At 53.6% G+C, this 24424-nt stretch overlaps 2 protein-coding genes across 3 annotated transcripts; one reads left to right on the forward strand and one right to left on the reverse strand.

Annotated features, from left to right (window-relative positions):
* Positions 1-63: 63 nt before the first annotated feature.
* On the reverse strand, positions 64-6533 carry TLCD3B (TLC domain containing 3B). Its single transcript, XM_053894426.1, has 5 exons — positions 5648-6533; positions 4656-4739; positions 1881-2115; positions 1353-1448; positions 64-1189 (listed from the first exon to the last, which is right to left on the reverse strand). Exons 1-5 carry the CDS (start codon positions 5770-5772, stop codon positions 902-904), a joined length of 828 nt encoding a protein of 275 aa, XP_053750401.1. The 5' UTR covers positions 5773-6533; the 3' UTR covers positions 64-901.
* Positions 6534-16869: 10336 nt separating this feature from the next.
* LOC128774861 (keratin-associated protein 10-2) lies at positions 16870-24368 on the forward strand. 2 transcript variants are annotated; one of them, XM_053894391.1, is made up of 6 exons: positions 16871-16989; positions 17230-17265; positions 18092-18235; positions 18428-18583; positions 23559-24087; positions 24241-24368. In XM_053894391.1, exons 2-5 carry the CDS (start codon positions 17260-17262, stop codon positions 23670-23672), a joined length of 420 nt encoding a protein of 139 aa, XP_053750366.1. In that variant the 5' UTR covers positions 16871-16989; positions 17230-17259; the 3' UTR covers positions 23673-24087; positions 24241-24368. The 2 variants fall into 2 exon arrangements, with proteins under 2 accessions (XP_053750365.1, XP_053750366.1); XM_053894390.1 differs by having other exon boundaries at positions 16870-16989; positions 17230-18235.
* Positions 24369-24424: the final 56 nt, after the last annotated feature.

Here is a 24424-nt window from a genome sequence, read left to right on the forward strand (position 1 = left end):
CTTTCTGTCCCCTGACCCCCCCACCCTTCCCAGCACCAAAGAACTGGGTGAAGAGGGCCTTGGTGGCGTTCACGCAGATCGTCTTTATTAGCGGTCTGTAAAGCACCTCCCAGGGTCCCCTGACCCCAGACTGGAGGAAGCCTTGAGAGGTCTGTAGCACCAGGGACATGCCAGGGCCCGAGGGCAAGATGTGCAGCCTAATGGGGAAGGGACTGGGTGCCCCTCGCCCGCCCCCGGGGTTGCTCAGCACTGGGAAGGTTGGGGGGTAGCAGCCACCTCCCTCCCCCCATCCCTACAAACTAGTATGAATTTGGGCGAATAAATAAAATAAATAAGATTCCTTAGGCTGGCCTTCCCTAGGGAGGAGCAGTGGAGGCAGCTAGCCCCAAGCGAGGCCTGGGGTGGGGGTGGGGAGGATAGTTAGGGTGTCCCCTTCCTCCCAGATGGTGGGGAGCCGAGAGGAGTCTGCAGCAGGGGGGCTGGGATGGCCTTGACAGCAGGGCCTCCCCCACATTCTCCGAGTCCTGGTCCCCTTGAGTCAGTCTCCCCACGGCCCTCTAGCCCTCAGTGGATAGGAAGTGATGCCCCCTTCCTCTGATCCTTTGCTCCCCCCAGAGCCCCAGGGTTGGTGACGGGAGAAGGGGGGCCGCGCAGGAAGGGGCCTGCTACCCTCAGCTCAGGCACTGCTGGGAGAAGAGGTTCCCCCTCCCTGCCTTCCTTTTCACCTGGTCCCTGACCCTCTGCCCCTGAGGGCAGATGTCCCGCCCCTCGGCCCCTTCAGAGTCCATCTGTCAGTCCCCGGGCTGTCAGGGCAAGAGGCCCCTGGCTCCCACCCCCTGCCCAGCGGCCCCAGAGCCCCGTCCCCAAGGGGTGGGATGGGGAGGGTCCCCTGGCCCCACCCTCAGTCCTGGGTCTGACAAGGAGAGGGCGGAGGGGAGCCCCGGGGCCTGAAGAGGCGGCAGGCCCCGCGGCAGATGAGGAAGAACCAGTAGAGCTGGGGGGCCAGCAGCAGCGCGGCGCCCAGGTTGACATGGGCCGGGATGGCGAGGGGCACGGCGAGCAGCGGCAGGCCGGCGTGCCGCCCGTAGGCCCAGTACAGGTAGGGGAAGAGCAGCACCCGGCAGCAGAGAAAGCTGATCAGCATCAGGGCCCCGTTCACCTTGTGCAGCAGAGTGTGCTGCTGCTTGTACTGCGGGCGGGCAGGGGGCAGAGTGAGCGGGGCGAGGGGCTCCACCCTCGGCCCACTGCCCCCACTCAGCCCACCAGAGCCCTGCCTCCCCCGACCCCAGCCTGCAGCCCCTCCCAGGTTTGCCCTCCCGTGGGGCCCGCTACACCCTCAGGTACCCTCTCACCTGGATGAGGATCTTGCCAAGGCAGACGAAGGGGGTGCTGACCTCAGCCATCAGCAAGCAGCCTAGAAAGAAATCTCCCTTGCCCTGACGCCACACCTGCGAGGAGAGGAAGGAAATAGCTTGGCCTCACCCTGGACTCCCTCCCTGTCTCCTCTTGGCCACTTGCGGAGATGCTTGACCCTGAAAGTCTGAACACGTGCGTATAGCAGCAAAGCTGCGAGCATCACTCACTGTATCCTTCCAACCGTCATCCTGCAGGTGAGATCGCTCACCCTTATATCACAGATGGGGAAACTGAGGCTCAGAGACATGCAGCCACAGGTCCCAAGCACCACGGCTGGGCATGTCCAGCCCAGGCCAGGCTGACCCCACACCCTCACGCTGTTTGGGGCCGGTCTGGTGCTCAGGAAACCCTCTGTGGAGACTCTCCCGAACCTGTCCTGCTATTGAGACCCGGCCGCAGGGCTTCCCCGGTTCCTGCTGGCATGAGCAGGACAGGAGACCCTGGCTTTCTACACCCCGACTCACCACCGACAGCGGGAAGCATACGAGCACCATGACGGCGTGGTGGAGCACCATGAGGAACTCCTTGTGCAGGTAGCCGCGTGCCACGGCCCAGGTGCTGCCTGGGGCTCTGGCCCCCCCTTCGTCCCCTCCGTGCCCCTTGACCTGGTGCTTGTGCCAGTGACAGAGGAACATGGCGTAGATGTCATAGATGAAGTAGGGCACTGCAAATTGCGTGTAGGCAGAGGAAAGCCAGTGTCTGTTGGGCAGAGAGAGAGAGAGAGAGAGAGATCAAAGAGGAAAGGAGAGGGACAGAGCAGCCACCAGGTGCCACAGTCAGCACTGGACGTGCCACATGAGTCAGATCTCAAGTGATATTCACAACAACCCTGAGGCGAGAGTGGACTCTCGAGTTACATGACGGAACCCAAGGGTAGAGGGCAAGAAACTGGCCCAAGGTCACACCATCACACCGCTGGTAGGGAGTAGTGTTGGAATTCAAACCCAGACTGTCTGATCTCAGAGCCCACCCATTTTTCATATTCATTCATTCATTCATTCATTCATTCATTCTTCTCTCTCTCTTTCTGCAATATGGTGGGCAAGAAAAGGGAAAAGATACCCAAAGACAGCCACAGACCATAGGGCAGTGTGAGAGTGAGAAAGCAAGTTCCGGCAAGATATGAGAGACAGCTGAGGTTAGGACAAATAACAGCAGAAGAGGCAAGAGCAGTGGAGAGGGATCATAGTGGCCGACATCCATTGACTGCTTATTACAAGCAGGCGCTGTCCTAATAGCTAAAACCTTTCACATACATAAACTTATTCCCTCCCCACAAAAAACTTCATACAAAGTAGGTATGGTTATCACCCCCATTTCACAGACGAGGAAACTGAGAGATTAGGTAACTTGGCCAAGGAATAACCATGAGAGAAGTCTGGTTCCACAGCCTTCGCCTAGAGCCCCACTGTCTCTAGAAGATTCGAGACAGGTGTCACAGACAGGCCTTTGCTAGGGATCTGGTGGTACTTTCAGTGCCGGTTGGTCTGCCTGAATGTGGTCCAACCTCTTGTTTTTTCAGGTACAGCGAAGCATTAAGGCGAAAACGCTGAGCGAAAGGAGCCAAGAGCAGAGAAAGTTCTGTGTACTTTGGGAGTAAACAAAAATGAAAAGTGCATGAATGTGCAACATTGCATTTTTCTTCTTGACTCAGCATGTTGGACACTCTCTCTTCAATCCTGTAGCCCTGTGGCAGCTCTGAGCTGGGAGTGGGAGATCAGGGAGGTAGGGCCCAGGGAACTCGCCCAGCAAGGCGGAGGGATGAAAGCAAAGTCAGCCAGAGTGATGCAGAACGAGAGTGGAGACAAAATATGAGGAGCTGCTGAAGGGAGAAGGGGAATGAGGCCTGGGGGGGGGGGGGACGGGGGGCGGTAGCACAGCGAAGGAAGAGGTGAGATGAAAACAGAAAACAGAATGCAAGCCCTGGGCCAGACTGGCCTGGAGGGGGACAGGCAGCCCAAACTGTCCCAAGAGAAGTTACAGTGGGAGTGGCTGGGAGAGCTGGCCCCAGGAGCTGAGTGGCTTGTGGGGAGGGAGGGCCAGGACCCGGGCTGCACCTTGAAGAGTTAAGCCCATCCCCACCCTCTCAGCAGTTAGGTGCTCAGAAGTAGGAACAGCTGTTGTCCCCGCATTAACCCTGATCTTGGACACCCACCTGAGGATTAAAGGGGAGAGACGAGAACAGACCTGAGTTGGGGGAAGGAAATGTAAGAGCCGAAAGGTGACCTCTGTGTGAGAAGGCGAGAGCAGTTTAAGCCTGGGAATCCAGGCTCATCTTAGACCCAGGGGTGGGGAAGAAGTGAAGAGGGCAAGAGGAACCCAAGTCACCAAGATGTGAAGGAAGAGTTAAGCACCCACTGTGCGACAGCCAGAATTGCTCTAGGCATTTGACACACAGCTCAGTTCCTCCTCATGGCAGCGCTTCCCGGAAGGGATGTATCTCACCCCACAGATAAGGGAACTCGTCTGTAGAGAAAGAGGGGCACGCCAGGTCAGGGTCATCCAGACAACGTTCCTGTGGCCTCACAGTCACCAGAGAAGGGGGTCAGGGCCAGAAGTCAGGTGTGGGGGGTCTTCAGCACCCTCCCAGGCAATTCTGCAGCGGCCCGTGGGTCGCCTGGAGCCGGCCCGTCAGCACCACGGACAGGGCCCCTCTCCTTCCTCTGGCCGCCCCACCTCCTCAGTCCTGGGCTTTTTTGGCAAGCACCGGGCACTGCAGCAGCTACCAGTGCCAAATTCTGGCCTCTTCACCCTTCTCCTCCCCCTCCCCCACTGCCTAGCCATTAGTGGCCTTGTCTCTGTCATCTCTCTCCTCTGGACTGGACACCTGGGTTCTGGGAGGAGGTGAGGGGTGAGCCCAGCATGAGGAGGAAGGCACCCCATGTGGGTGCTGGTTAGAAAAGGGGTCTGAGGGATGTAAGGGTGGGAAGAAGTAGGGAGGGAAGGACACACAGGACCTACTAGTATGAGGGTATGAGAGGCCGGGAAGCCTAGGGGCTGCTTTGACAATCCTTTCTGATCGCCACTCCTTCTCCTCCTAGTTCTGACCTTTAAGGACAGGACAGGGATAAATTTATCCCTGGGTGTTGAGTTGCAGCTAATGCAGTTAACTTGCTCAGTCCCAAGTGAAGGGCTCGGGGACCATTGAATGAGTCCCGTAGAAGACCTGGGGTACTCGGGAGCCACACACACACACAGGCTGCCGGAAACTTGGGCAAAGGCGGTCTCATGGCACTTACTGGTCATCAATGATGTGCTTGCAGGAGGTGGAGACGATGTAGCCAGCTGTGGAGGCCATGACGGCTTGGACAGAGGACACTAGCCTAGGGCGAAAGAGGGAGCCGTGGTAGACAAAGGAGACGCAGATCTCAGTTTCTCCTCTTTACTGTCCGCTTACTGCACTTCGGACTCGGGTCACTTCTCGGGCCACTCTCTGCCCATCTCTGCCTGAGGCTGGCTTGCCCAGGGCTTCCCCCAGCCTCAGGCTAGGGGACTTGCCCAGCTGCTACTCCTCAGTCCACCCAACTCCTCACGGCCATCTTCCTTCCCTCAGTTGTGGACACTGAGTCGCCCTCTTCTCATGACCAGGGAGGTCATCTTGAGGTGAGACGGTGCTGATAACAAGGTCTCTTCCCAGGGAGAGGCAGGAAAGGGACAGCACTGGATGGCAAGGGGGAGCCCTGGGCCTGTTCTTGCAACATTCAGCCACCCAGTCATGCCACTCATCACCTGGCCCCTCAGTGACCTCAAGTTCCCCCTGGCCACTTTCCCACTCACTCTTTGACTGCCCCCGTGCTCCCCTCCTCAACTCTGGCCCTTGTTCTGGGGTTGTACTGAGTTGAACCATTCACTCCTCTGTCCCTTGTGCCCTCAAACATATGCCCTGAACAATAAATACACAGCTCTCTGCCCCTTGCCTTATTCCCTAATATCTTAGAGGAATGTTTCAGTCACACGCTGGCCCCTGTTTTGGAGGCTGGGAGGGTGAATGGGGGAAAGGAAGGAAAAGCAGTCTGGATACTAGTAGACCAGATGGCTGGGTTTGGACGAGGTCTCCTGGGACGACGAGTAAGGCAGTGAGGGAGGAAGGAAGCTTGGAGATAAAGCCCACCAATCACTTCAGGAACCCCCAATCCCCCATGAGCCAAGGGTCCAGGGAAGGATGGGATCCCTTCCACCCCCATAATGCTTGAGGAGGGGAGAGGGGCTGAGACGAAGGGAGGCAGTTTACCTGGCTGAGACAATGACCGCGTCGGCCTCCTCCCAGCGCAGCTGGGGCAGCCGCTGGAGCGTGTTCTTGGAGAGGAGGAAGAGACCGGGGAACACCACCCCCCCAGCCACCATTGGGGTCAGCATGGTGGCTCAGGCCTCAGGCAGGGAAGCGAGAGGCCGTGAGGGGGCAGGGAGGCCGAGCTGAAGGGAGTTCGAGGTGGAGAAGGGACACCAAACCAGGGAAGGAGAGAGAAAAAGAAAAAGGGGCACAAAGGGGACAGGGCGGGGACGGGATGGGGCAGGCGAGTCAGACCAGAGGAAGGGAGAATGGGAGTTAGATGAGACTGGGGAAATGGGGAGAGGCTGGGGAGAGGGAGGATCTGGGAAAGGGAGCGGGAGGAAGCTGGCCAGAGGGCTGGAAGCGAGACGGGAGGAGAGGACTTGGTCAGAGGACAGAGAGGGAGAGGGTACCGGAGGAGGAGGATGCGGGTGGGGGAGGGGAGGGAGAGAAGAGGCAGGTGGGGAGGGGGGGCTTACGTGGAGAGGCTGGGAGGACCCGAGAAGGCGGGGTGGGACTGTGGTGCCAGCCCTGAGAGGGAGGGAGAGGGAGGGAGGGAGGGAGGTGGGAGGGAGGGAGACAGAGGAGTGGCCGGGCAAGTGGTCAGCGGTCAGCACTGCTCTCCCGCCTCTTGCTGCTGCCACGGTCCCCGCTGCCCGGCCCCGGAGGCTGCACGGGGCATTATAGAGAGTTCGTGCCCAGCCCCCTGCCCCCTCGGAGGGGAGGGGGAGGGGGAGGGGGAGTCACCAGCTTGGGGAGGGCGGGGGAGGGGTGGGGAATGATGGCACCGACCAGACACCAAGAAACCGGACCTGCAGCGCGTCTCCCATGCAGCTCTGAGCCACAGCAGCGGCTGCGACAGAGATGGGGGGAGCAGAGAAAGAGGGAGGGGGAGGCCCTTAAAGAGACAGCAGCTGCGGCGCAGGGGGCTGCTGGGGACAAGGGCCAGGGGAGGGTCAGCTCTCCTCTTGGGGAGGAAGGTGGCCCTGGGCTCCCTGGCTAGCTGGGAGGGGGCTCTGAGCCGTCAGATGGGGGCTCGACCCTGTTTCCCACCAGTACATTTGCAAATGCCTACCATTTCTTCCGCTGCCAATGCCTCCCGACACTTGTCCCTCAGTGACCCGCTGGGGTCCCAGTTTAGGGGTGTCCCTCCAGCAAAGAGAAAAAGAGGATTCCCTGGAGGAGGGAGCAAGACAAAGTGGTGCATCTTGCTGTCTCTGAAGGATGAGTTTAAGGATGCATGGGAATAAAAACACCTCAACACAGCATCCTTTCAGGCTCTGAGACCCCCCCCCAACACACACATCCTTCATTCCAATGGGAAGAAGAAAATTCTAGGTATACATGAGGTGTCTCCTGACTGCTGCAAGACTGCCCTGTAATCTTGTCTAACTATTGTAATAGCACCGAGGTGACAGCACTTGTCCCCTTTTTACAGGTCAAGAAATGGTCCTGAAGCCTTCAGTGGCCCTCCCCAAGGTCCCATAGCTAAGAAGCTAAGAACCTTCTCGTGCTGGGTGTCAGAGTGGCTGCAGGGCTTGAAGAAGAACACCTGCCTCTCTGAAAACCCACCTGGAGCACAAGGACGCCCTGCCCCTGTCCTTCAGGCTGCCTGGCCTCTCCTGGCCTCCCCTAAGCACTAGTCACTTTGCTTTTTCTTCAGGTTTATCATCTTCCTGGCTCCCCTTCGTCTGCGACTTCACAGAACAGCCCAGTTTCCCAGAAAAGGACCTCAAGGATTAGCTGGTCCGAGCCCCTCATTCAAGCACAAGGAAATCAAGGCCCAGCGATTTGTGTGTCCAAAGCCCAGCTGGAAACCTCTGAGCGGCTTCTCACCCTTTCGTGCTGCCTTCCTGGAAGTTGGCCTTCCTGGCCTGCACCCAACTGTCCTACGGACTTCTGCATGATGTGGGGCCTGTACCCACACCATACTTTCGTTTCCAGGCCTGCCCTAAGGTGCACCTCAATTAGCAGCCCTACGATTTGCTTTTGCCTGTCCTCAGACCATTCCATTTCCTCCCCAAAAGAGAGGCAAAGGGCTGGATTTGCAATTTTATGCTGCCCTCTAGTGGCACGAGGAAGAAACAGATCCTGAGAGGTCTCTGGCCTTAGGCAGAAGTTGGGGACAATTTAGAGACAATAGTGGACCCAGTTTCCTGACTCCAGGGCTTCCCTTCAGGGGGAAAAGAACCCAACTTTTTTCTTAAGTTTATTTATTTATCTTGAGAGAGAGAAAGAGAGCAGGGGGAGGGTCAGAGAGAGGGGAAGAGAGATTCCTAAGCAGGCTCAGCACTATCAGCGCAGAGACTGATGTGGGGCTCGATCCCATGACCTGCGAGATCATGACCTGAGCTGAAATCAAGGGTCGGAGGCTTAACCGACTGAGCCACCCAGATGCCCCAGAACCCAACTTCTTGAGTGTTCACTGTGTGCTGGGCATGAGGCAAGGTGATTTATGTTCATTCTTATTTAATCTCCCAAGATGGTAATATATGTTTGATAGACAAGAAACAGGTTTAGAGATTTAAGAAACAAAAGACAAAAAAAAAACTTGAGCAAGATAACACAGCTACGAAAACTGGCAAAACTGGATAGCTCCAAAGGCAAAGAGTAAAGCCACTGAGTCTGGGGGAGGATGGGCACCATCCTGGGGGATGGTAGGGCACCATAACTACTGGATTGAGGACAACAAACTTGGCCAAGTTATGGCTTCTCTGCAGATGACATGAATTACAGCAGGCAGAGACACTTTTCTGTCCTCCAAGAATTCGCCTAGACACCCAAGTGAATTCTGCCTTCTGCCTGCTCTCTCTCCTACCTAAGTTTCCATGATAGGTCACATGTACATTAAGCTGTGTCAAACAGGTCATAAATTTGCAGTGTAAGGGCCCCAATCCAGCCCACAGGCATGCTTTGTTCGGCTAGTATAGAGTTGCCAATACAGAATTTTCTGAAATTCCAAGTTATGTGTCAGTGTTTGAAAATTAGGAGATTTCCCACCAAAGCTCAACTTCCTTTAGGAAAGAATCCAAAGGCCAGACAACATGGAGCCCACGTTCTAGGTCCATACTATCTGGCTGGAGCTGAGCAGCCGCTGCCCCATTTGATGAGCTCCCCAGTCCTCACGGAGCCTGTGGCCTTTGCGTGACTTGCAGGAGTCTCAGCCCCGACTTCGGAGATATGAACTCAACCGACTCAACTCAACCCAACGTCTCCACAAGGACTGGATGGATGGTGGGTGTTCTTAGTAAGCCCGTTTACAAGTGAGGGCTCTGAAGTTCAGAGAGGTGAAATGACTTGCAAAAGATCCCAGAGCCAGTTTTTTGTTTTTGTTTTTTTTTTTGACTCTCCATCTCCTCTGGTGCGCGTGCACGCGCGCACACACACGCACACGCACGCACACGCACGTGCGCACGCGCGCATACTCGGCTTCTGCTCTCACTGCTGACTCTTCCCGAAAGCAGGGGATCAGCTCCACCAGCCCTGGCCCCAGGAAGGATGCCCTCACTCTGTCCTCTTACTTGGACGCCACCAAAACAGCCTCTGGTCTCTCCATCCGCAGGCGGGAGTGGTTCTGCAGGCCCCAGCAGAGGACAGTGAAGCTCAGTGGGAAGAAAATGCAGCCCAGTACAAAGAGCAGGGGCATGCCTGTGGAGGAGAGGGGTAGAGAAGGTGAGAAAAGTGACCATGAGAACGCCTCAGCACGGTCGGTGTCCCTCAGCCCCAGACACCCCTTTCACCCCAATACCTCAACAGCCCATGGGATCCACCCAGCCGTAAGCACCAAAAACCACCAGGCATCCCTCTTCCCTAATGTCTTCGGGACCTTTACTGCTCTTTAAATGTCCCTCATCCAGGGCAATTGGACATCCTTTTTTCTTTCTTTCTTTTTTTTTTTTTTTTTTATCAACCTGTTCCAACAATTTCAAGCAGTTTCCCTGTCACCCTCGAAGCTGGTGCTATACCTCCCAGTCCATCTCACACCTTAAAATTTCTTCTCTTCATCCTCAACCCTAAGGACGTGCCTGCTCTTTCTTAACTCTACCCCGTCCCATCTTCTGCCCCATCCCCAAGCTCTTTGGGTCACCTCTCCCTTCTCCTAGCTCCTCACCTCTGAGGGGACGAGGTGGAGGCTACGGACGAAGGCTGATGGTTCTCATCAGCGCCCGGAATTCAGAAAAAGGAAAGAGGGTGTTCACATGGTAAAGATATTGGAATTTTAAAATTAACCTTTTTTTAAAAAAAGAAAGAGGAAAGCCAAAGCATTATCCCATTGACAAAGGAAAAAAAAAATCAAGAAACAACAGAATCCCTGAAAACAGACGTATTTACATATATGTTATTTTTGTCTGGAAAAGCCTCCCCTCCCGTCCACTCCAGGGAGGGGAGGGGTGGAGAAAGCCCAGGGGGGATGCAGGGAGTTGGGGCCGCCATCCTGCATCCCTTAGGCAGCAGTGAGGGGACCTTCTTTTAGGATACAAGGAAAGTGTCAAACTGCAAGGGCACGAGGCTGAGGCAGCTCTGCTCTGGGGAGGCAGTTGCAGAGGGCGGGAACTTCCCTCCCATTGGTGGACTGGTGGGCGGTTTAGACCATGCTATCCTCCCATTGGCCCACTCTTGGCACCTGTGCCCTATCATCTGCTTGCTGGCAGCGGGTGGACTGTGGGGTCTTCTAATGCAGAATTGACCAATTAGAACTGGTCATGGCTCAGTGGACAGCTACATTTCCCCCAGAGCTAAAAGAGGAGTCAGGAAAGGGGAGGGAGAAGATAACACCCTAAGTAGTCGTGGCTTTAAAAGGCAGTACAGTATAGGATAAGAGTTAAGATGGCAATTTCTAGGCTGGGACCATCTGGGCTTCACATTCAGGCTCCGTGTATAATAAAAGAAACATACTGTATGGCTCCACTTGGATGAAATTCAAAACAGGCAGAATATCTTCAGTGAAAAATCAGAACAGCACTTAACTTGGTGGGAGGTATTGATGAGAGGGGACCCCAGCGAGCCTTCTGAGAGATTAGGAATACCCTTATGTTGATCACGAGTGTATACATGGATAAACATGTCCAAGGCATACCCTTAAAATGGTGTGCGCTTTATTTAAATTAAGCTGGAATTTTATTTTATTTTATTTTATTATTTTATTTTATTTTTTTATTTTGAGAGAGTGCGTGCAAGCACATGTGAGAGGGAGAGGAGTAGAGGAGAGAGAGAGAGAGAGGGAGAAAGAGAGAGAGAATCCCAAGCAGTCTCCCCAAGCAGTCTCCCTGACTTGGGGCTTGATCCCATGCCCCTGGGATTATGACCTGAGCTGAAATCAAGAGTTCCACGCTTAACTGACCAAGCCACCCAGTCGTCCCTGGAATTTTAAAAATGCTAAAACAAATTTAGGCTCTCCCATTCCCTGAATGATTGTGGGTCAATTTCTGTGGGTCAATTCTTCATTTGTGGGATAATAATAATTCCAGTTTGTTAAATGCTACTTATATGGCATTTACTATGGGCCAGACAGTGATCTGGGCGCTTAAAAATATCAACTCATTTCCTCATTAACAAAGGAACAGCTTTATGAGTTGTTTTCTATTGTGTCTACTTTACAGAGGCACAGACAGGTTTGGTACCTTGTCCAAAGTTACACAGGACGTGAACAAAGTAGGATTTTTAAAATCTTATTTTCTGAATGCATTGGTCTCTATAATGTTAAGCAGATATAGAAAACCCATAAACTCATTTTCCTAAAGGAACTGCAAGATTAAAAAAAAATAACTTGGACATGCCAGTCACAGTTTCAGAACTTATCTCTGTTAATGGTTCTTGCTTCCTTAGCTACTCCGTCGGCGGAGTGTACAACTCCTGATCTGGGGGTTGTAAATTCGAGCCCCACGGTGGTTGTAGAGATTACTTAAAAATAAAACCCTAAAAAAAAAGAGTTAAGAATTTTTTTTTTTTTTTTTTTTCCCTCAAGAACCTATTGCTGTCCCCTTGGGGGCGATATTACCCTTGTTGAAATGCATTAGGGCCATCACACCAACTCGTGTTCTGAGCCACCTTTACACACACCATCTCAACATCAGTGAAATAGTATTAGTCTCATTGCACACCTGAATACTGCGAGAAGTTATATTAATTATCGAAGTTTGAAATGGCTGGTAAGTGGATGGGGAATCCAGAGACCTGCGGAGATCCTAGCTTAGCCACTTAATTATCTTCTCCAAAACTTTGCTTCCTCGCATGGAAAATGGTGGGGTCGGTGCAAAGAAATTTTGTCTAAACCTCGGGATTTTGTCTGTCTGTTTGTTTTTGCCCTATTTAACCTAACAGCAAACATTTACACAGCCTACATATCAGGCACCCATCGGTGCCCTTTACATACACTAATATAATCCTTACAATAACATAAGGAGGAGATGCCATTATCGTTTCCCTTTACAGAGGAGGGAGTTGAGGCACAGAGAGGTTGCAAGACTTGCTCAAGGTCACATCGGCAGTTAAGTGGCATAGCTGGGATTTGAACCCAGTTAGTCTAATTTCCAGAGTTCCTGCTTTTAACCACGTACTTTAAAGGGAAACGTCTTCTCACTACCGAAAATAGAAAACCAGTATCACTTGTAAATAGAAGGTAACAAAAAATAAATGAAATGGAAAAACAAACAAACAAACAAAAAACCCAAACTCGTTCTAACCTTCTAGCTCGATATTTTCACCTGCTCGGAATTCTGAGCCGGAGGCCTACCCTCTCTCTCTGTTAAAGACAAGACATGGCAAGATAAGCACGGAGAGAGAGGTGTTAAAGGGCTTCTGGCAGCAAAATGAGACTTGCTCCTGGAATAATCAGAAGCGTTGAAAAGGAGTTGGAAAGAGAAGAGCTCGCGCGCGCGCTCTCTTGCCGATGGGTGTAGCGTGGGAAATAAACCCGAGATGGGACGCATTCCACACACCGTGGTCCTTCGCCTGGGCCTTCTAGGAGAGCCTGAACTTCCCGGAGGAGGACCGCGCTGGCCAGTTCCGCGCAGGGGTGCGGCCCCTGCCCACGCGCCTCGGACAGCGCCTGCCGAGAGGGACGGCGTGGGTGGCGCTCCCCGGGTGCCAGGCTCGCGGGACCCGCTCTCCCGGCCCAGCGTGCTTCCTCAGGTGAGTCTCTCGCCCCCACGCGGTCCTCACACACCTGTCACACAATTCACCCGGGGCCTGGAGTTTACCGTTTCCTGCTACTTCAGGCTCCCGCGACGGCCCTGGGAGGTGTGCAGGTGTGATATCATCGAAGGCTGTGAATAAGTAAACAATAAGCAGCCAGAAGTGGCCTGTTTCCCACATGATACCCAGGGAAGGGTCCAATTCCCCCTACCCGTGCTCTGGAAAGAGTCCCGCCCAGCGGGCCAGAACATTTATTATTTAGTGTTTTTATTGTACCTGTCCCAGGCTAGGTACTGCTCTGAGCAAGTCCAGTCCCCCCCTTTATCTGTGCAATAGAAAAAGCTGAGGGGCACAACAGGTGCATTGGGAGTGAGAAAACCAAGAGTCTAGCCAGGCTTTTTTTTTTTTTTTTTTTTTTTTTTTTTTTTCCTCCCATAGATGGGTTGTGTGACCTTGGTCAAGTGTCAGAACCTCTCTGAGCCTCAGTTGTACACACACAAAGTCCCATTGCCCGGGCTCAAATCCTAGTTCTGTCACTCAGTCGCCAGGAGAAGTTGTGCAAGCGACTCATCTCCTCTTAGGATGAGGACAGGGCCAGGAGCAGGGCTGCTAGGATTAGGGCATGAGAAGGGTCTAAAGCACAGTTCCTATGTGGTGCCTTGTAAGTACTGTGATATTCATTCCTAGTTGTTCCAGTTATATATTTTTAAATTCTTTTTTTAATGTTTATTTTTGAGAGACGGGGGGAGGGGAGGGGCAGAGAGAGAGGGAGACAGAGAATCCCGAGCAGGCTCTGTGCTGTCAGCACAGAACCGGATGCGGGGCTTGAACTCACGAACTGTGAGATCATGACCTGAGCCAGAATCAGGGTTCGGAGGCCTAACTGACTGAGCCACTCAGGCACCCCTCATGAGCCCTTCTTCTATGCCAGGTAGCCTACATACCTTTCCTTCAACCATCACAAACCCTCTGAGGCTGTTAGGTGATGCCCGCTTTCCAGATGAGGAAGACTGAGGCACAATGAGGTCGGCTGACTTGCCCAGGGTCACTGAGACACACGGTGGCAGACCTAGAATTCAAACCTAGATCTCGCCTGGCCTAAAATTCTTTCCCAACCAGGTCAGGATTCTTTTCTATCTCTACAATGGAAATAATGATTGCTGCCACTCAGGTCTGCTGTTAGGATTCAGGAAGATAAAGTCTGGGAAGAGGCCTTGATTAATGCTTGCTCTCGCTCTGGTTACTTCAACTTCTTATTCCCCCAGGGTAACTACTTGAGCGAAGGCCTTCAATTTTCCTGAGAAGGAGGCTGAGGACCTCCTCTTAGTCTCTGGGAGGCAATATTGTCTGATGTCCATAGGAGGGGCTGAAAGTCCAAGATCAAAATCAGAGCTGCCAGATTCCGTTCCCACGCCCGAACCCAGGCCCGCCCAGGCTTCCTTCATCTCCTGGGTGTTCAGTGGGTCTCAGGTCTCCCGCCCAGCCCATGACGACTGAGAGTACATCGTCTTTTTGTCTCCTTCCCGGGGGCAGAGCAAAACTCCATGTGATCATATCTGACACCCCCAGCTTTGAACTTCAGGGAGGAGGAGACCTTATGGCTATTTGACTATTCTGAAGTCATTTTCTCCCTGCCTCCAGTAGGGAGGGCAGAGGTGGCCTTGGCAGAGTGGGGTGCCTACATCACCCATCTTATTGGTTGGTCTTACGGCGAGCAGGCCTGGTGCACTGTCCACCATCCTGCATAATGTATGAGCCCCCGGTAGGAACAGAATATCATCAGCAGTGAGTCTGACCACTGCAGGCCACGGACGTGTCCAGAGGCCTTGCCAAGGCTGACGTGTCCCTTGGCAGGAAATGAACAGAGGGCGGGAGTGGGTGTCACCTGAGACCTTTCCTGGGGCTGGGGTGGGGACTGGCCTCATCTCGGGCCTTGGGGTTTTGCAAAGAAGATGGGGCAGACAAGAGGACAGTCCCGAGAAGGCAGTCTGCCCCTGACTTAGAATCAGCAATGTGACATTGGGGACAGCTAGCCCCCTGTCTTCTGGGCTTGAAGCTCCCACTGAGAGGGCTGGGGGGGGGGGGGCAGGGGGGCGGTGCTGGGTGGGAATCTGTCCGTGTGGTTGAAGGTGAGAAGGGAGATTTGGGAACCAGGGACACAGACCCTGGTGATTTCTGTGGCTGCCTTGTGGTGCAGGAGATCCCCAGGGGCAGCAGTGTGGCAAGGTACTTCGGGGTGGACAACACGGACAAAAGTAGGTACACGGTGGCACTGCTTTCAGGGGAACATGCCCAGATACAGTAATCATGGAGGAAGTCTGTGGCCTCCATGGGGGAGGCGTGCTTCCGTGAGTGTGCACGAGCGCAAGCATTGTTTGCGTAGAACCAGAAAGGTCAGGAATGAAACGTGGGAGGCCCGAGTGGCTTGAGAGCCAAAGGAGGTAGGGCATCTGGATAACAATACTTCATTGGTGGATGGCATTGGATTTGATTCATTCATAGAATCAGTGAGTACTCACTCGAGGCCCCCAAGACGACAGCAACTGCCAGGGCTTGGGATATGGGGATGAATCAGACCCAGGCACTCGCCATCTAACCGGGGAGCAAAGTGGAGAATTCAAATTGCTTGTCATCAGTGCTGGGACAGCGGTGCATATATGGTGCCATAAGCAGCCACCTCCCCGTGAGGTTGGCAGGAAGACCTCCCTGAGGCAGAGGCTGGAAGGATGAGGGAACTCTTCAGAGGGAAACAGGGGAAGGGTGTTCTAGGCAGAGGGAACAGCATCTGCAAATGTGTGGAGCTGTGAGACCCTCTGCACTGGTTCAGGAAACTTGAACAGGTCCTATGGTAGAAATTTGGAAGAATGATTATATATTGTTATTTAGTTATGGTTTTACAGATTATCTGATTCCCCTCCCCTAGTAGAATGTAAGCAACACGAGGGCAGGAAATTTGTCAGCTTTATTCTCTGCTAGAGTCCCAGAACCTAGATATGCTGTGAATGAACAAACGGAAGACAAAAGGGGCCCAGAGTGGATGATGTTGTCAGCTAAGCACTTGGGCTTTATCCTGGAGTCGGCTGGGGAGCCTCCGGAGGTTTAAAATAGAAAAGGGACATGGTCTGGGGTGCCTGGGTGTCTCAGTCAGTTAAGCGTCCAACTCTTGATTTCCCTGCAGGTCAAGATCTCACCACTCATGAGTCAGAGCCACGCATCAAGCTCTCTGTTGTTAGCACGGAGCCCGGCTGGGATCCTGTCCCCTCTCTCTTTGTCCCTCCTCCACTCATTCTCTCTCTCCCTCTTTCTCAGAATAAATAAATAAACTTAAAAAAAGGGACAAAATACCTTTTTTTATTTTTTTAATGTTTATTTTTATATTTGAGAGAGAGAGAGAGAGCACAGGCAGGGGAGGGGCAGAGAGAGAAAGAGACCCTGAGACAGAACCCAAAGCAGGCTCCAAGCTGTCAGGAGAGAGCCCGACTGGAGGCTCGAACCCAGAGCCATGAGATCATGACCTGGGCCGAAGCCTGACGCTTAACCAACTGAGCCCCCCAGCCCCCCGGAAAAGGGACAAGATCTGATGTGGGTGGGAGGAAATCACTCTGACAATTATGTGAAGGTTAAAGAGACCCGCTGAAGTCTTAAATTAGGACACTGTCAATAGAAATGGGTGCGGCCAAGTTGGGGGAAAAAAAAAAAGAATAGCGGTATACAGTTAACAAGTAGCTTTGATTTTTACAACATCCCCGTAAGGCAGGCGTTTCCCGGTTTTACAGACTCAGCGAGGCTCAGTGACTTGGCCGAAGTCACACAGCACGCTGCTGGTGTAGCCCCGGGTATCAGTCTTTTCTTTGCAGCGCCGCCGGACGCCGCACAAGATGGGGGTCCGACTGCGGCAGGTGGCAGCGGGAAATCGCCACTTCCGTTCAGTAACGGCGGGAAAACCTGGTCGACCACGGCTACGAGGAGCTGGTGACCGCAGAGGATCTGGCCGGGGAAGAACGGCTGGGAGAAGGAATTTGGGTCTCGGCGGCCGCCGTAGGAGCGGCGCTCGGATCCCCATGGCAACGGCAAGAAGCAGCGGGAGCTTCTGGGCGGTGCTGCCGCCGCGGCGGATTGCATGAGCGCGGCGCGGAATCCGTGAACTGCCCGCGGCCCCGCGGGTGCAGGTGCTGGGGACCAGCGGACGGAGGGGGCCGGGGTGTGGGGACAGTCAAGGGTGTGGCCAGGGCCAGGCTGGGGCCTGCGAGGGGGGCGCCGCCCCGAATCCCCCGGACCCCCGACCCCACTGTCCCGACCAGTAGCCATCGTTCGGCCTCAGTTTCCCCAGACTGGGCGGGGGGTATCAGGCACCCCAGTCCAATGGCCCCTCTCAGCCTCTGAGACCCAGGACTTTCTCTCCTCTGCAGCTCCTGGACTGACCGGCGCTGTCCTGCCCCATGGCCGTGAGTCCTAGGCCCCTTACCCTTTCCCGGAGGGACCCCCTAAGTGCCTTAAACTCGCCCTGACTTTGCCTGCCTTCCAGCCCGGACTGGACAGGGGGCTCTGTACCCAACGTAGACCCTTCGAGCTCCGGAGGAGAGCTGTGAGACAGTGCCGGGAATAGACTTCCCACGGAGCGCACATTCCCGCGCTTCTTGGCAAGATGAGATGCTTGCCAAGTAATCAAGGAGAAGAGGCATCCCAGGCTGGGGGAGCAGCTGGGGCAGAGCCTCGGGGGTGGGAGAGAGGGTAGGCGTTTGGGGAGCTGCTAGGACTTCAGTATGGCTGGAGTGGAGAGGAGGAGGGAGGCCGAGGCGGGCAGGGCTAGCTCGGGGGCTTTGTCACTGAGATAAGAAGTTTGGACTGAGTCACTGGGAGCCATTGAAGGACTGGAAGGAAAGGACAGATACACAACACAGCTGGGATGGGAAGAGGCAGAATTGTGGGTTGGAAGACAGTCAGCGGCCAGTAATGTGGCCTAAGGGACAGTAAAGTAGTACAGAGGAATCAGAGACAATAGATACGTTATGGAGAGGCATTCTGAGAGGAAGAGCAACACATCTTGGAACATTCTAGAATGATCAACAGGTACCGATGGTGCTGAAACGGGGACGACAGAGGAAGGTCACATTTGGGGAACAGGATAGTGCAGTCCCAATGACTCTCTCCCCAGCATCTGATGGCCGTTCCTCCCCTCTTCCCAACCACCTCCGGTGTCCCTCCTGGTATTTTTGCCTTCCTGCAGCCCCTCCCACCTCCTTGTCACCCCTTCCTCCTGTGCTTGTCCAGGCCTCCTCTAGCCCGTGGAACCCAACCCCGGCTCCCGTCAGCAGTCCCTCCCTGCTGCTCCCCATCCCCGCCATCGTCTTCATCGCTGTGGGCATCTATTTGTTGCTGCTCGGTGTAGTGCTGCTGACGAGACACTGCCTGCTGGTGAGGGGCCTGGTGGAGGCTGAAGGGTGGGCTCTGGGGAAGAGGAGGCGGTCAGTCGGTGCCCTCATCTGCAGGCCCTTACTCTGAGGCTCCTTTGCCATTTAGTCCCCGCATCTGTACCTATCACGGTCCCTCCTTTCCTGTCTCCCGCATGCCACCTGACCCGGATCCTGAGCCCTTTCCATCTCCTAGGCCCAGGGCTGCTGCACGGACTGCAGCTCCCCCTGCAGGAAGCAAGGCGCTTCCCGGCCCCAGGACTGTTGCTGGACCTGTGCGGAAGCCTGCGACTTCCCTCTGCCCAGCCCCGCCCGCTGCCTGGATGCCTGCTGCCCCCAGCCCACCGAAGCTGTGAGTTCTTGTCCTGTCCCTGGCTCCCCGAGCCCCGACCTGGGCGCGCTCTGTGCGTTTTTGTGTTGTTGTTGTTCAACAACGTTGATTGCTGAGCACCTGCTCTAGGCCAGGCCCCGTTCGGGGTCCTGGCTCAGTGGGAGACAGCCCAAGACACCATAAACAGCACATCACATACTTTTCTGGTGCTGAAAACTGCTTTGACGGAAGAAAATAGGGTGGCAGCTGGAGAAAGGTGAGTACCATGTAGGGCACACAATGGCTTCCGAAAACGGAAATATAAACGACCCCCCTCACCGCTCCTTCTGTTCACTGAGTGAGCACTACATTCCAGACAGTGTGCCACTTTTACTGGCATTATTATTTTCTCAGCAACCCTGAGAGCTGGGTATTTTTTAAACATTTATTTATTTTTGAGAGAGAGAGAGAGGGAACAAGTAGGGGAGGGGCAGAAAGAGCCGGAGACATAGAATCCGAAGCAGGCTCCAGGATCCGAGCTGTCAGCTCAGAGCCCGACATGGGGCTCGAACTCACGGACTGCGAGATCATGACCTGAGCCGAAGTGAGATGCTCAACTGAGCCACCCAGGCGCTCCTGGGTATTATTTTTAATGTTTATTTATTTTGAGAGAGAGAGAGAGGGAGAGAGAGAGAGAGAGAGAGAGAGAATCCCAAGCAGGCTCTGCATTGTCAGCACAGACCCTGATGTGGGGCTCGATCTCATGAATCATGAAATCATGACTTAGCTGAAATCAAGAGTCAGACGCTTAAACGACTAAGCCACCCAGGCGCCCCAAGAGCGCTGGGTATTTTCAAAAAGCTATATAGTACTGATTATGAAAAGCATTGATTACAGTGTGCGTGTCGAAAAACATCGAAAGTACAAGTCACTTTATAAACCAGCTCCATAACCAAGGTTGCTACATTTTGTGTACGTCCCTCATATACTAATATGCAGTACTATTCCTGCTATATTATGCCATTATTTGGCAAAGATGGGATCATACCACACATACTGTTTCATCACAACTGCTACTTGCCCTTTTGACCTGGACATCACACCTTGACCCCCTAGCTATGCCTGTGTGTGTAGATAGTTAAGTATTTTTATCCTGGTTTTGCAGGGGGACAAGTTGCCTCCGGGAGGTTCAGTCGGACTCTTGCAGAGCAAATTGCTCCATTGTGTGTTGAAACAGAATCCTCAGGGAGGAGCCTTGCTCCCAGAGGCCAGGCCATTTTTGCCTTTGTGGGTTTTACGATGTTAAATGTAACTGACCACCTTCCTATTTGGGGCTCAGATTTAGACAGCAAAGCTCTTGCCTTTGAAGTGGTGACCTTTCCCGGGAGGAAAGAGGGAGGATAAAAGACCCAGCAAATTCCCAACTTGTGCGGACCTTAGTTGGTTGAATTCCTGGGAGAAGTTGTGAGTTTTGAAATAAATTATGAGGCAAGGGGCTCTCCTTCAAATAATCTGCTTTTGGTTTCTGAGGGGTAGCCGGGAGAGGAGCCCAGGACTGGGGGTAAGAGGGCAAAGGGGAAAACGAAGACCCAGGGTCCTAAAAACTCCTATTTTATAGGAAATGCTGAATTACAAAGTGATTTCTGGCCCCCTCTCCTGGCGGGGGGGGGGGGTGGGTGGGGGGGGGGTGGGGGTGGGGGGAGGGGCGGGAGGGGTTGCCCTTTGCCCCTTCTGTCAGTCTGGGCCTTTCCTCCCTGGTCAGACCCATGAGGATGGAGTGAGGAATTCTGGACCTGGAGACCTCAGGGCCTGATCTATCCGGCTTCAGCCAGAGCCAGGAAGGAAGGATTCTAGAATGGCAAAGGGCAGGGCGGGATCATTCTGTCCTTGAGCTGTCTCTGTACGAAGTATAGAGTGTCTGTTCTTCAGTTTCCTTATAGTAACAAGGACCACAAATATTACAAAGCTCTTGCCTACTTTATAGCTGTCCGAAACTGAGGCTTACAGAGGCTTGAGTGAGTCACCTGAGGCCTAGGCCAGGACACAAACCCAGGTGTCTTTTCCTTTCTGGGAGACAAACCTGCCTGCTCTGCCTTCTTTCACAAGCATGTGGCAAGGATCTCATTCATTCACTCATTCATTTATTCATTCACTTATGTATTCACCTACCAAAGATTTATGGAGTCACTGTTGAAGCCCTGTGCCAGGCCCTAGGGGCTCAGCAAAACAAGCTGGACACGGTCCCAGCCGCACAGGGCTTCTATTCGAATGAAGGGCAGAGAAGAAAAAGTAGGCAGTTATGCTAGACCATGAGAAATGAAGTCATACAGCGCAATGGTTGGTTCTCAGCCCTGTGTGTGATCAGAGGCACATATGAGACATAGAAAACCACGCGTCCAGGCCCCACGCTCAGTAGGTCTGGGATGGGATTGGAGTTTGTGAATTAAGAAAAATTTTTTTAAATGTTTATTTATTTTTGAGAGAGAGAGATAGTGCGAACAGGGGAGGGGCGGAGAGGGGGACAGATGATGTGAAGCAGGCTCTGCGCTGACGGCAGAGAGCCCGACGCGAGGCTCGAACGAACACATGAACCGTGAGATCATGACCTGAGCCAAAGTCAGACTGCTCAACCGATTGAGCCACCCAAGTGCCCTGGATTTTGTGCATTTTTAACAAATTAATTAATTAATTAAACAAACCCTGGGTCACATCAGGGTTAAGAACTATTGTTCAGGGCAGTGCCTGGGTGGTTCAGTCTGTTGGGCGGCCGACTCTTGATCTCGGCTCAGTTCTTTTTTTTTTTTTTTTTTAATGTTTATTTTATTTATTTTTTTAAATGTTTATTTTTGAGAGAGAGAGACAGAATGCGAGTGGGGGAGGGCCAGAGATAGAGGGAGACACAGAAGCCGAAGCAGGCTCCGGGCTCCGAGCTGTAGGCACAGAGCCCAACACGGGGCTCGAACTCTCAGACCGCGAGATCACGACCTGCGGCAAAGTCGGCGCTTAACTACCTGAGCCACCCAGGCACCCTCAGCTCAGTTCTTGATTGAAGGCACACCCCCACCCCACCCCACCCCGCCCCCACCCCCGGTTTGCCTCCATGCTGGGCGCGGAGCCTATTTAAAAACCTGGGGGAGAGAACGGGGACAAGAGTATCTGCCTGCCATTGAGTGTTCACTGTGTACCAGGCATTGTGCTTGCCGCCATGAGCCTATGAAGGAGGCATTATATTTGGATGAGAAAACTGAGGCTCAAAACATGAATTAGCCAAACCTGGGCCTGAATTCGATTCACATCCGGGCCCGAGCGCTAACCACTAAAGATGGCTGGCCTTCCCAAAATCAAAGTGAGAGAAATCGAAGCGGAAAGAGCCTAACACACAAGGGTTAACGGTCTTGTGGCATTCTTGCTTAATGTACTGAAGTAGCAGATTCCTTTGAGAAGCCTCATGGCTGCTTGTGAGAGTCGAGAAATCCATTAGACAGTTATAAATGACTAGCTGTAAACCCTTCCAGTGGACAGAGCCCAGAAATACTTTTCATACCCTCTCCTCTGAGGTGATGGCAATGGAGCGTCTCTCAGCCACCGGTCCTGTGTAGGGAGTGACGGTGTGGTCCTCCAAAAACCCACAGAGCCCGCTTCATGCCCAGACTGGGACTCCCCAGGGAGGCCCCAAACCACCCCCAGCATCAAACACAAGGGAACCACTTCAGTCTCCCTTCCACCATGACACCTCTGGCCTCCTTCTTGAGAGACAATTCTGCTGGCACTACACCAGCCCCGTTCAGACCCCTGTCCTTGCGGCGGGCAGATCCCCTCCCCTCACCGCAGCCCCTACTGATATCTGATCTCACCAGTCATCTGACACCGCACCCCCAAACCTCAGCTGTTTGAAAGGTCATTCCCCTATTCCTGGCTTGGCCTGGTGTCTGACTGAGCTGTGCAACTGTGACTGTCACTAGCTCTGCCTCAGGCCTCCAGGAGCCAATCTCCTGTCACATCCTGGGTGTGTCCCACCCCAGCCACTTGGCCTGACTCCAGTCCATGCGTGAAGCAGTCACAGATCACCCTTGTCACAGGGCAGGAAGGGAGACCTAGGACAGTTCTCCGTTCTTGTCACTAAGGACATGCTGTTCCTAGTTCCCAAGAGACAGACCCTTCTGATTTCCCTGAAGGCCTCTTCTTTCTTCTTTGCCCAAAGAGGGGGAAATGATTTGATTTATCCACTCACTCAACATTCATTTGTTTCTCACATACCTACTGAGCACGAGTACCCGTGCTAGGCCAGTGGTGACATGAGATAAACTGTCCCTGTCCCAGCAGACCCAGAAGGAAGCTGGTATTCCTGGCATTGGTGTTGAGGGGTATCCCCCTCTCTAAGCCTCCATTGCCTCGTTTGTAAAGAGGCCCCCTGTGCAAGGTTCTGATACATAAAAGAGAGGTGACTCTGTGTGAAACACTAAAAAATTTTCTTAGATCTGTACAGTACCATTCTCAAAGACAATTGAGATTTTTTAAAAGTCATTCATGAATACAGTCTGTGCCTTGCATGGAGCAGGCGCTCAGAAATGATGAACGAGATCCTACAATCTGGTCTCATGCCAAGGACGAAATTCACAAAACCAAGCCATTTTCATCATGGACAGAAAATGTGTGCTTTCCCCGGTCTCCTGGCTTGGAATTGAATGAGGCCACAAGGATATAGTAGAATCCTCTTGGAGCTGAACATTGGGACTTAATCAAACAGGACTATTTGGTCCTCGGTCTCCTTGTCTATTAAATAGGAAGAAGGAAAGAACCGCCTGAACTCAGTTGTTTGGAACACTGCCTCCTTGCTGATTTAATAGCACAGGGAATTGATTTGTTCCCAAGAATGGTAGACGGTACCCTCTGTTCCACTGGGCAAATGGGACTCTCCAGGCCTCTCTGTTCCCTTCTCCCTGAGAGGGAAACAGTGTAGGGCACTGGTCACCCTTCCTCCTGCCCACCGCCCTCACCCCTTTCTCCTCTCCCTCAGGGTTGGGCCTCTCGCTGCCCTCGCTGCTGCCCACTCTGCGACTGTGCCTGTGCGTGCCAACTCCCTGACTGCCAGAGCCTCAACTGTCTCTGCTTTGAGATCAAGCTCCGATGAGGACCCGGAGTCCTTGCCCTTTGGGGAGCGGCCAACCTCCTGGGCCCATATGTCCCTTTCCCTGAGGGGCCACTGGACACCTTTCTCTAGGCCACTGGAACCACAAATGGCCTGCCCAGCTCATCAGCCCGGGAACCAGCTGTGGAGAGCCTGGCTTCCTGCAGAGCAGGACTCAGAGAGCCCTTGGCCCGCTGGACTGCAACCCCTTTGGGGGGCCAGGAGGGAGAGGGGCTAGTGCTCTGGCAGGTGCCCCTCCCCGCCTCTCCTCCTCCCCACATAAACTGTTAAAATTGAAGGTGAGGGTGGGAGACACTGCTCACCGCAGACCACATTATGGGACAAACTTGAGCCTTGAGCGTCAGGATATAGGGGTACCACAACCACACCTTGTCCACGGACTCTTGGTTATTTTGAGGTGAGTGTAGTGCCTGCAGCTGCTCTCCCGCCAAAAGCTTGGTCTCCTGAGAATCACAACAGCCATCATCAGGGCCCAGAGGGGAGGGGGTTGAGAAGGAGGCAGAGAGGGCCACAGATCTGAGTCCCCTTTCCTCTCCTTCCCTCCCCACAGATCCCTGGCAAAGATTGATTTCTCTTGACAACCTTTGAGGGCCTCAGGCTGGATTTCCAAGGAAGAAATTTCCTCAGATGGACGGGTGAGTGGGCAGGGGCCCTCCCCCTGCCCCCCAACTAGGGCAGGCCCAGAGCTTCCTCCCCCTTCTCTCACTTTAGGCCCCACGCTGGCCTGAATGTCA

The sequence above is a fragment of the Panthera pardus genome, unplaced genomic scaffold (assembly GCF_024362965.1).
Source record: "Panthera pardus isolate Hobbes unplaced genomic scaffold, ASM2436296v1 HiC_scaffold_5, whole genome shotgun sequence".
Lineage (NCBI taxonomy): Eukaryota > Metazoa > Chordata > Mammalia > Carnivora > Felidae > Panthera > Panthera pardus.

Coding starts and splice junctions, on each gene's coding strand:
- TLCD3B (XM_053894426.1), bottom strand. CDS start 5,772: ATGCTGACCCCAATGGTGGCTGGGGGGGTGGTGTTCCCCGGTCTCTTC. Junction 4,740..5,647: donor GCGGTCATTGTCTCAGCCAG/GTAAACTGCCTC, acceptor CTTTCGCCCTAG/GCTAGTGTCCTCTGTCCAAG. Junction 1,449..1,880: donor TATGCTTCCCGCTGTCGGTG/GTGAGTCGGGGT, acceptor CTCTCCTCGCAG/GTGTGGCGTCAGGGCAAGGG.
- LOC128774861 (XM_053894390.1), top strand. CDS start 17,897: ATGGTGCTGAAACGGGGACGACAGAGGAAGGTCACATTTGGGGAACAG. Junction 18,236..18,427: donor TGACGAGACACTGCCTGCTG/GTGAGGGGCCTG, acceptor TCCATCTCCTAG/GCCCAGGGCTGCTGCACGGA. Junction 18,584..23,558: donor GCCCCCAGCCCACCGAAGCT/GTGAGTTCTTGT, acceptor CCTCTCCCTCAG/GGTTGGGCCTCTCGCTGCCC.